At 39.3% G+C, this 12125-nt stretch overlaps 1 protein-coding gene across 2 annotated transcripts in view; it reads left to right on the forward strand.

The window, feature by feature from the left end:
- Positions 1 to 7377, forward strand: part of LOC132395545 (collagen alpha-1(IX) chain-like) — a 49634-nt gene extending 42257 nt beyond the window's left edge. Inside the window, exons 14-18 of one of the 2 annotated variants that reach the window (XM_059972322.1) lie at positions 181 to 327; positions 1793 to 1969; positions 3019 to 3109; positions 3206 to 3283; positions 4982 to 7377. In XM_059972322.1, the coding sequence (XP_059828305.1) occupies positions 181 to 327; positions 1793 to 1969; positions 3019 to 3109; positions 3206 to 3283; positions 4982 to 5121 (633 nt within the window). In that variant the 3' untranslated portion in view covers positions 5122 to 7377. Of the gene's footprint in view, positions 1 to 180; positions 328 to 920; positions 1115 to 1792; positions 1970 to 3018; positions 3110 to 3205; positions 3284 to 4981 lie in introns of those variants that run through there. The other variant, XR_009512665.1, reaches the window with a different exon arrangement.
- Positions 7378 to 12125: the final 4748 nt, after the last annotated feature.

The raw sequence follows: 12125 nt of genomic DNA on the forward strand, positions 1-12125 counted from the left end.
CTGTAGTTAAGGATTCCTAAAACATATAGGAAGTGTAGTTAAGGAATCCTAAAGCTCTTTTACAGCTGAAAATAAATACTACAGTAGCAGTAAATGATCAGATGTTTACAGCTGAACTCCACTTATGGTTTGTATATGTTTTTGACAGTTAAGTTGCAGTAAATCTTTGTTTTGATTTAGCCTGGCATACATGGTCCACCAGGAGGCATTGGAACAGCAGGCAGTCGAGGTGTACCTGGAGTACCTGGACCACCTGGATTCCCAGGGCCTGTAGGACAGACTGGTGTACCTGGACCAAGAGGGGAGCCGGGGCCTGTAGGAGCACATGTATGTTCAAAAGCGTGTCACACGAACTGTCAGAAAATGAATAACATTCTGCTTAATCTGTCTTCATCAAACGATAATGTTCAGGCTCTTCCAAGGTTTCCTGATTCCTTTATTTTAAAGTATAATATTATTCTTTAACAGTGTTTAGTTGAGGAAATCAGGCTGCATATACACACTGCCCTGATCAGTTGACTAGCCTATGCTCAATTTAACAAAAGTTCATTTTGGCTTATTTCAAGAAACTCTGCTGCACTTGTCAGATTCTATTTTACATGAAAAATTATTTTACATCTACTTTTTTAATGAGGAGTACACATTAACTACATATTAACTATTGCAGCATGGCCAGATTTAACTGATAGCTAAATCTTATTTGATGAACCAATCAGACTTTTTCCCATTCACTTGAAGTACAATCCAGTTGCAGTACAAGGTAATTTTTGTTCTGCTGGTAAAATAAATAAACTAAAATTTAAAAACTCTAAGAATTTAGTACATCAAATTGTTGCTCGTAAACTGTCTATTTTAATGTGGTTGTTTTTCTCCCTTTTGGCTATTCGTTACTGATTTTTCAACCTTTGATTTTAATCCAGAAAGCAAAGGAATCTCCCTCCAAAGTTGATCCTAGGATCAAGGTTGCCTGTGATAAATAAAAGTATTCTGGTACTGAGATGCTAAGTGACACCTTGCCAACAGTTGAGGTCAACAGTAAAGAAGATCATGATTTGAGTTTTATGTAATTGGAAAAAGATTAGATATTCTTACTTCAAAAGTTTTACTCATAAGTGTAAGTGCTTGGAAAATTAATGAGATGGAAATGTGAATTAAAGAATGCAGTGCTGGCTTAAGCTCACTGAAACAAAAACATGGGGTCAACATATCTTTAAAATTGACCAACTCACCCACAAAGAACTTCTCCCATTAAGCATTTATATGATGTAGTGCTTTGCACTTGAATGTATATACACACAAGTAAAAATACCTTATTCCTTAGTGTTCTCTGAAAAAAAATCTGCTGTTATCTGTGTAGAAATAGTAGTAGTTGCAACCCATTAATTTCAAAAAGGATGACACAAGAATGTAAGACATGGGTGGGTGGGGGAAAAGGGGACAACTACTCAAAAATGCATTGTATATTGATAGAGTTTCTTCAAAAATGATTGTATTTATTTTTCTAGTTTATGAGGAATTTGTATTTAGTCAGAAATCCATTAATTTCATTGTGATGCACTAATGAGGTTATTTTGTGATGAGTTAATTGAAAGAGAAAAAAATACATTCTTCTTTCGGCAGTACAGTTTAAGGTAAAATATTTTTAACGTACATCTCTGGTTATTGTAGCAGAAGTGCAATTGATTTGAAAACCGAAGAACCTGCCAGTTTTCAAAGCACAATATCTGTTTGTTTGTATTTACAGAATCCACTAACTGCCCAACCATCAAAAAATTATTTGTGTTTCTTCTAGGGTCCAGGAATACCTGACGACCAACTCTATGAATTGTGTGAAAGAGTAGTGAATGAACAAATAGCCATCTATGCACCTTTGATCCAACGGGTTTGTACAATGGCCTGCCCGACCAAAAATGCAACATTGATAGGACCCCCTGGTTCTCCTGGCTTGCCAGGCGAACGAGGACAGCAAGTGAGTTACTGCCTACTCACTATGGTTATGTTTGTGTTTCACATGTACAGTAAGATGCTGATACTTTGCTGTCTGATTATTTGGAAATCCCTGTGGCACTTGGCTCATCTGGTGCTATTCTGACACCCCATCCACTACCAGGGTCCTGCTTCCTATGCTCTGACTAACTGGCACTCTGGTTCCTGCATTCACTTTGACACACAAGGCGCAGTTTCCTGTGTTCCTTTACACACATAGGATTCTGGTTCCAATACATGGCTCCTTCCCATGCTCACTGCTTCCCATGTTCCCTTTAAAACCTACTGTGTTCACTGGAAAACTCATGACAAAACTTAACATCTAAACAAAAGTGAATTTAAAGTGTGATAGCACATAATAGAGTAACATCCATTAAACCAGGCAATCTGCAGTCTGGTGCCATTAAAGTCCTCAAGCAGTAATAGGGTTTTACAGTTCGGTGTGAATTATGCTCGTTCTAGCTTCATCTCCCACCTTTGGAGGTTCAAGGGATTTAGCAAGCTGACTTTGCCCATCCAGCAGACAAGGTGGTGGGAAAGGGCGAGTCCTACAAGTTTAAGTAGATTCCACCCCATGAGTAGTGCTCACAAATTCACCACTGTCTAAGACTCTGGAACAATTCTTGAATGTCTCTGACACTTCCAAACACCTTTGAAATTGCTTCAAGCAACTAAAATATAATAAATATTAAATAGGCAAAATATAATTTAAATACTTTAAGTTATAACACAATCCAAAGCTGTTAGTCAGCAGGATTCCTGCATTGTGTATTTTCTCTCTGAGTTTTGGAGCGTTGGTAGTGAATGGTCAGGCATTAATATTGGAGACAGGAAACTCTGCACCACGACTCAACACAGGCATAGGTAGTATGTCTATTGTCTCACAGCTCCTGTGATGCAGATTCAGTTCAGGTTGGTGTAGATGGTCATAATCTTTTGACATTTCTGTCCTGGTATAATACTCGAAAGCACAGGTGTAAGGTGAGAGGGGAAAAATTTTAATTATAATTAATAGAAGTCTTGTTTCAATAGGGTGATTCGGGTAGACCAGGACTGGTTGGTAAACCTGGACCAAGAGGCAGAACAGGATTACCTGGACCAATAGGTGCTCCAGGACAAAAAGGTAACCCTTGCTTTGAAGTTCAACATGAATGGTTTCCATAAAGATCCTTCTTGGGGTTCACTTTTGTGATTTAACCATAATTGTCCTCTGTTTTAGGAGATAAAGGTGAAAAAGGTCCAATTGGAGTGCAAGGGTGTGGACTTCCTGGAGCAGATGGAATACAAGGACCCAGAGGTTTATTTTCTTACACTTTGAAAAGCAAAACCTGATTCTGTCTAATTTTATTATTTTTCAAGTGCCTCTCCAAAATATGGTTTAAGTTGGGAATAAACATTTCTGGCCAGAATTTGTTTCTGATTGGTTGGACTCTGATGATAGGAAATCAAATCATATTCAAGCTAACACTATGGCAAACAAACACAGCTGTGGTGAGTTCAAAAGAAAAGCAGGAGCCAGTGATGAAGAACAAAGCAGTAGTAGCGCTTGAAATAGATGAGCATTCTTCAGGTACTGGAATCTGGAGCAACGGAGAAGGCACTGAAGGAACTTAGAGGCTCAGGCAGTCGGCGTTTCAGGTTGAGACTCTTTATCTGGACCTCCAGCGTCTTTTGTGTTGAGCATTCATGTGGACTGTTGTGGTTTGAATCTATGGCTGGATGAGAAGGGAGGTAAAACATGTTAGAAGTGTTTTTATCAAAATAATTAGAATCAGGTTTAATACCACTGACATACACCATGGGAGATGTTGTTTTGCAGCAGTAGTACTGTGCAATGCATAATGAAAAACAATAAATTACAATAAACATATTTTTAAAAATTAATTAATAAGTAGTGCAAAAGGAGAACAAAAGTAATATTGAGACGGTGTTCTTTATCCATCAGAAATCTGATGATGGAGGGAAAGAAGCTGTTCCAGTGTGTCATTGATATTGAATGTGTGTCTCCAGGCTCCCATACCACCTCCTTGATGGTAGCAATGAGAAGATGGCATGTACTGGGCAATAGGGGTTCTTAATGATGGTTGATGCTTTTTTGAGGCATCCCCTTTTGAAGATGGGGAGGCTACTGCTTATGATGGATCTGGCTGAATTTGCAGGTTATTCTGATCCTGTGCAATGGCCCCTCCATACCAGATGATGATGCAACAGCTGGAATGCTCTCCACAGTACATCTGTAGAAATTTCCGAGATCCTTTGGTGTCATGCCAAGTCTCCTCAAACTCCTAACAAAATGTAGCTGCCTTGTAATAGCATCATTATGTTGGGCCCAGGATAGATCTTCAGGAACTTCAAATTGCTCGCCATTTCTCCGGCTGATCCCTTGATGAAGACTGGGGTGTGTTTCCTTGACTTCCTGAAGTCCAGAATCAATTCCTTGATGTTGAGCGCGAGGTTGTTGTTATGACACCACTCAACCATGTGATCTATCTCACTCCTGTATGCCTCATCATCACCAGAATCATGTGTGTTGAATAGTTTTTGGTTAAATGGGACGTCTGATATTGATATGAGTCACAACATTTTTTGGTTGGAATTCTGAGTTTTCCGGGCTTATTCACTTTCAAATCAAGTAGGGTGTCATGGTACTACAGCTGTTAGCATGACAAAATTACAGTTCAGGGTGTGGCATTCAGAGTTCAATTCTGGCATCCTCTCTAAGCAAATTTCCTTCCCTTGTGTGTTGGTTTCTTTTGGGTGCTCCAATTTCCTCCTACAGTCGAAAGACGTACCGGTTAGTAGGTTAATTGGTCATTGTCCTGTGATTGGGGTTAAATTGAGTGATTGCTGGGCAGCATGGCTCAAAGGGCTGTTTCATGTTGTATCTCTGAATAAAATAAAGTTACCATACAGAACTTCACAAAGGTGACCTTTTCTGGAAATGTTACAGCTTGCCCATTGACATGAAAGTCATTGTCTCTCTCTTGTCATTTAGGATACCCTGGGCATCCGGGAACTGCTGAAGATGGAGAACCAGGCCCACAAGGACCAATTGGATACAGTGGGCCCTCAGGCCCACCAGGACTGCCTGGAATACCAGGAATTCCTGGAATATGTGAAGCTAGAAACTGTTGAATCTATATTGCTGCTGTTCAGGCTCAACATAGACATATGAAAGGTTCGAATTATTTGTGTTCAGCCGCAAACTAAAGCCAGCATCTAAAATAAAAGCATAACCAGAGACAAGAATTCATCATTACTCTGAGAAGTGATGATCAATATTACACTATATAGTTTTGTATCTCTTGGTAAAACTGACATTATGTCGTAAGGTGTTAATGCACAGGCGTTTTAAAGGATATAATTTTGTAGTTCGATGTCAAAGTTGCATGTAAGAATTATTCTTCAAATAATGTGCTTAGGTAAATAATTAAACAAAATATTCCTTTTTAATGTTATGGATTTTTCAATCCAATAGAGTATTTAACATTATATCCAACTGTTCATTTATAATTTTCAAATAATTTCAAACCTTTTAATTTAAAATAGCGAGTAAGGTAAAATTAAATCAACAAATACCCAGGTAAAAATCGACACAAGTTACTCAAAAATATGTTTGTTTTGAACAATGTTAAATTAAAAAAGCAAAACTTAGAAAAACAAATGTCAATCTGCTATTCTTTACACAGCTCACAACACCACTTCTATGAGACTTGACATCACACATTCACTTAAAATTCCTTGGTATCATTTCAGATTTAAAACCAGAATTGAAACAGGAGTGTATATTGTAGTGGTTCTACAAACTACTCACTGTCATAGAATAATAAAGCACAGAAACAGACCATTTGGTCCAATACATCCATGCTGACTGAGATTGCCACGTAAACCAGACTCGTTTCCCTCTCAGCTATTCCTATCCATGAATTGTTCAACTGTTTCAAAAATGTTATTACTGTATCTGCCTCAGCCATTTCCTCAGGCAGCTTGTTCAATATGCCCACTATCTGTGTGAAGAAATTGCCCCTCAGAACCTTTTTAAATCTTTCCCTTTCATGTTAAACCTATGTCCTCTAGTTTTTGTTTCTCTTTTGCAGAGGATTAAACAACTGTGTGCATTCACCTATCTATGCCCCTCATGATCTTATACATCCCTATAAGGTCACCCATCAGTTTTAATTTCTCTTCTGCCTGTCTGATCTCTTGTTCAGAAGTTCTAGTTTCAACAGCAACTTAACTGTACTAGCATGAGAAACCTCCAAATCGTTCTTGCCCTGCTCAGGTTTGGGAGGAAATCGATTTTTTTAACCTATTTCTCCCCCCAAAATCCCATACAATGGTCAAAGAAATCAGTAAAAACTAATGCTTCACTGGTCTTTTTGTCTAGGGAAAAAGCAAAAGAGTTTTTATCATGTTACCGATGTGATAAATCTGTAAATTGGTTCAAGGTTATGAGGTGAGCTCCCTTATTGGAGGAGTTTACAGGGAAGATGATGGATAGGATGTAAAAATGTTTAGAAAGTTTCTTTGAAAATGTGCTACTTCCCCACTAATTCCTGGGTACCTTTGGTTCTCAACTTTTCCAAGTAGAAAAGAACTATTTTGGATGGAATTGAGAAACTAGAGGGTGTGTGCTGAGAGCTAATAGATACCCTACAAAGGTGGTGGAGAAATCATCATCCCTCATGAACTACCACATTGTTACATCAGGCACACTTCATCTACCCAATCTGCAAAGAGTCTGCCATTGGCCACCTCAGAATCAGAAATCGTAACACAAACCAGCCTCGATTCTAGGGAATTGTCTAAGAAGGAGAAGGACATAGATTGATAATTCTGTTTAACAATAAGACTGATATTAATACTTCCTAATTGTATTGTTAAACTTGAGTTCTTCATCATCAACATGTGCCATACTCTGCCAGAGCCTTGGCGACCACTTTCTTCTACTGTGATCTGTCGACAGTCAAACCTCTTGCATCTCCGGCAGCGAGGCTGGTCCACTTCTTGATGTTGACAATCTAGGTCAGGGGTCAGCAACCTTTACCACTGAAAGAGCCACTTGGACCCGTTTCCCACAGAAAAGAAAACACTGGGAGCCGCAAAACCCGCTTGACATTTAAAATGAAATAACACTGCATACAACGTTTTGTTTTGCCTTTATGCTATGTATAAACAAACTATAATGTGTTGCATTTATGAAATTGATGAACTCCTGCAGAGAAAATGAAATTACATTTCTGCATGCAACAAAAACATTTTGAACTCCGAAAAAAAGACGTTGGGTTGAAGGTTACTTTTAAGTAAAATACTCAACGTCTATTTGAGTCCTTCTTGTATTTATGAAAAACGCCAAACTTAAATTTGCCGCCAGCAGCAAACCAAAAATAACGTCAGCCAGCTGTCAACCTGAAAAATAAAAGTACTATTTCACTGAACAATGAAAACATATGAATATACGTAAAATAATAGGCAATTAAAATATTTATCATACTTGTTCAGGTTGACTCACACCTGACAATGCAGTCGTATTTAGTAGGGATGGATCGATGCTTAGGGGAGTGACCGGGAAGGATAATGTGTTTTTTTCCTCTCTGAACTCACAGAAGCGTTTCCCAAACGATGTTTGCATTGCGATGATTGCAGAATGTAAATACTCCGAATTTATCATGTCGTGACCTTGTTTGAACTCTCTCAAATTGGGGAAGTGAGACAATGTGCCTTTCTGTAAATCTCTGGCAAGCAACGTCAACTTGCGCTCGAATGCCAAAACATCCTCCAACATGTGCAGGGCTGTACGTCCTTACCCCGTTGAAGAGCTGTGTTCAGCGTGTTCAGGTGCGCTGTCATGTCTACCATGAAGTGTAGCTTTTCCAGCCACTCTGGCTGTTCCAGCTCAGGAAAGTTGAGCCCTTTGCTGCCCAGGAAAGTTTTCACTTCTTCCAGACACGCGACAAAGCGTTTCAGCACCTCCCCTTTGGACAGCCACTGGACTTTGTTGTGCAGCAGGTGCCCCATCAGTAGCTACTGACACCAGATGGGTGGTCTTTATTCCTTTGGCTCTTAAACAATTCAAGACAGCCTCACAGATGTCCTCCCCCCGTGTTTGGTCTTTTAGAGGTATCAACTCAATCAGTTCTTCCTGTGGCCCGGCAGAGTTTACATACCGGCAGAACAACGCTATTTGTTCAATATCACCTTTGTCTTTAGACTCGTCACAGGCAATTGAGTAGGCCACAGCTGAATTGATGTCTTTAATTTGCTGTCTTGTCTTCTGCCATTTTTATGGTTCTGTCTTTGACAGTCTTTGCAGAGAGGGGCATATCCCTGATTTTCTGCACAATTTCACTCTTGTTTTTAAAGTCCGTGAATAGATGTTCTGAAATCTTAATGAAAGATTCTTTTATATATTCACCATCTGTAAACTGCTTCCCGTGCCTGACTATTTCCTGAGCGTCAATATAACTGGCGTATGTCGTTGATTTTCCAGACTTCATCCATTTCTGGAAATGATTTTTGCTCAGATCAACCTTCCGCATCAGTTCCGAAACGGCTTTTTTTCTCTCATCTCCATCCGGATATTTTTGAGCAAAGGCTGCGTGTTTATTCTGGAAATGCCTTGCGACATTTGACTTTTTGTTGTTTCCTAGTTTCTCATTGCATATTAAGCATACCGGTAAACCAGTCTCGTCAACAGTGAAAGCAAATGAATCTGTCCACGTATCATTAAACGTTCTGTTTTCTTCAGTCACTTTTCTTTTTTTAGAATTCTCCATAGTTGGCTTACCTTGGATCGAAAAATTAAAGAAATCGCGCACTGGCGGGTGTCAGGTATTGGCAGTGGTGACGTATATTAATAGCGATAAAAACACGTTGTAGCGGTGTGCTCACGCAGTCAGTAAACTGCAGTCGAATAACTTTATTCGAACTAAACAGCCTTGCTTTTAAGCCTCCCTCAACCCAGCCCCAATGGACGCAGATGCTGCAAAAGACGCGTACTCACAAACCCCCGTAGGCTATCTCCCTTAGCCGGAATGCTGGCTAATTGTGAGCCGTTTCGGATCTGCCAGGAAATGTGTCGCCACACTTAGATTGTACAAGATCACCATAATCTTCAAATTTAGAATTACATTTCAAAAGCTAACAAACTAACATAAAATACATTTTAATTAAATACTGACCAATTATTTCCCAAAGCCACAGGGAGCCGCAGCACAGAGGTGAAAGAGCCACAAATGGCTCGGGAGCCGCAGGTTGCCGACCCCCGATCTAGGTTGTCCTCTGTCTGCCTCGGGAGCAGCTTCCTTCTACTCTACCTTCAAGCACATTGCGTTCCAGTGTGTCATCAGTTCTTGAGATGTGACCTTTGGAAAACTTGAGTTAAGTATTAAAATTACTCAGTTGGGTATTTACAATGAAATAGTGTAAGGCAAGTTTATTTGTGTATCACTTTTCAAACACAAGGCAATTCAAAGTGGTTGATGTAAAACAAGATATAAAAAATCAAACATCAAATTTCAGACAATATAAAATCAGACATAAGACTAAAGAAACAGAGGTTACAGTGCAGGAGAATCTAATTAAAAGGTACAACAAAAAGAAAATTTTTAAGCCTTGATTTAAAAGAGCTTAAAGTTGGGGCAGACTTCAGATTCTCTGGAAGATTATTCCAGCTACTTGGAGCATAGTAACTAAAAGCTGCTTCACCATGTTTAGTTTTGACCCTGGAGACAGTAAGCAGACCCACCCCAGACAACCTGAGAGCTCCAGAAGGTTCACAATGCAGTAAGAGATCGGAGATGTGTTTTTGCCCTAGACCATTCAGTGTTTTGTAATATTTTAAAGTCAATCCTCTGATGGACAGGAAGCCATTGTTGTGATATGTTCTACTTTCTTGGTGTTAGTGAAGACTCTAGCAGCAGCATCTGAATGAGCTATAGCTGTCTGAGGGCTTTTTTACAGAGACCTGTGAAAACAGCATTACAATAGTCAAGCCTATTAAAATTAAATGCATTGCCAAGTTTTTCTAGATCTTGCTGAGATATAAGCCCTTTAAACTCTTGCTATATTTTTAAGATGGTAGTCGGCTGACTTTGTAATTGTCTTAATGTGGCAGTTAAAATTTAAGTCTGAGTCTATCACAACACCATGGTTTGGTTTGTGAACTGTAACGACAGGGATTCTAAATGAGCACTGATTGAATTGATGTCTAATTCCTAATCATACAATCAAGAAAAAAAACTTTTCGTACTAGTGATGGCCGGCATGCAAAGCAAAGTTTTTCACCATATCTTGTACACATGACAATAATAACAAGTTACCAAATTATTATCAACAGAATGAGATACATCATGTTCAAGGTTCCAAGTAAATTTTATTATCAAAGTACTTTTTTGTCACCATATACAACCCTGAGATTAATTTTCTTATGGGCATACTCAGCAATTCTATAGAATAGTAACTATAACAGAGTCAATGAATGACTGGCAAATTAGGGCTTTCAACCAGAATGCAAAAGACAACAATCTGTGCAAATACAAAAAGAAGAAACAATAATATAAATAAACAAATAACAAATTTCAAAAACATGAAATGAAAAGTCCTTGAAAGTAAGTCCATTGGTTGTGGGAACATTTCAATGATAGGACAAGTGAAATAGAGTGAAGTCATCCCCTTTGTTCAAGATCTTGACAGTTGAGGGATAATAACAGTTTTTAGACTTGGCGGTTCGAGTCCTAAATGTATTGTACCTTATTTCTGATGGTGGCAGTGAGAAGAGAGCATGTGCTGGCTGGTGGAGGTCTCTGATAATGGATGCTGAGCACAAGTTTGTCAGATGCTTTTGAAAGAATGCCGAGTAGCAAGAGTGTGAAGGTAGCCAACAAGCAATACTGATTTGTTAACAGCTCTATCATTCAGGAGCTCAAGCTTCAGCATTCCCCTTTCCTTAACCTCATTCAGCTAACAGACCACCAAATGCTCCTGAAGGTATATTAATGATAGTAGCTGATTGACTTCCACTAGCAGAGTACAAGGGCTAGAATGGGTGCTGGTATGCTGAAAGAGGGAGTGGGAAGACTGCGTATACCTTGATCAAGGTCAAAGTTGAGTTTACTCTCATATGGACAAGTGCACAGGTGCAATCTAACTTTTACTCACATCAGCATTACAGGCCCAAAGCATCACATAGCAGTATTAGCAAGAAAAACATAAATTATGCACCATTTTTACAATTAAAATTAAGTCCAATTTAGTGCAAAGTGATCAAAGTGGTCATAGTGTTGCTATATTGAGGTAGTGATTAGGATTGTGCAGTTTGTTTCAAGAACCAGTGGTTGGAGGGAAGGAGCTGTTCCTGAACCAGATGGTGTGGGACTTCAGACTTCTGTGCCTCCTATTTAGATAGATAGATAGATAGATACTTTATTCATCCCCAAGGGGAGATTCAACATTTTTCCAGTGTCCCATACACTTATTGTAGCAAAACTAATTACATATAGTATTTAACTCATATAAATATGATATGCATCTAAAATCACCCTCCCAAAAAGCATTAATAAATAGCTTTTAAAAAGTTCTTAAAAAGTTTACTAAAGTGCATTGAGTGGTAACTTAAGCTCAGTCCTAACCCCGGCACTTTAACATGTCTTGCCCCTGGTGGTTGAATTGTAGAGCCGAATGGCGTTGGGGAGTAATGATCTCTTCATCCTGTCTGAGGAGCATTGCATTGACAGCAACCTGCCGCTGAAGCTGCTTCTCTGTCTCTGGATGGTGCTGTGCAGAGGATGTTCAGGGTTTTCCATGATTGACCATAGCCTACTCAGCGCCCTCCGCTCTGCCACCGATGTCATACTCTCATACCGATGTCATATTTGATGGTGGCTGTGAGAAAATAACACGGTCCAGATGGTGAGGTATCTGATGGAGGGTGTTGCCTCTGTGAGGTGGTGGGGAAGAATGTACTCATGATGGAATGGAAAGAATCCATTGCTCCCTGCTTTAATGTTCCTGCGCATTTGAAATTGCTGAAACAGGCCATGATGCAACCCGTCAGGGTACTTACAACAGTATATTAGTAGAAGTTAGTTAGACTAACAGAGTTTAGGAAAGAGACCTGACTAGGTGCATTACATCTGGTT

Source organism: Hypanus sabinus, chromosome 1 (assembly GCF_030144855.1).
Source record: "Hypanus sabinus isolate sHypSab1 chromosome 1, sHypSab1.hap1, whole genome shotgun sequence".
In the NCBI taxonomy this organism is placed as follows: domain Eukaryota; kingdom Metazoa; phylum Chordata; class Chondrichthyes; order Myliobatiformes; family Dasyatidae; genus Hypanus; species Hypanus sabinus.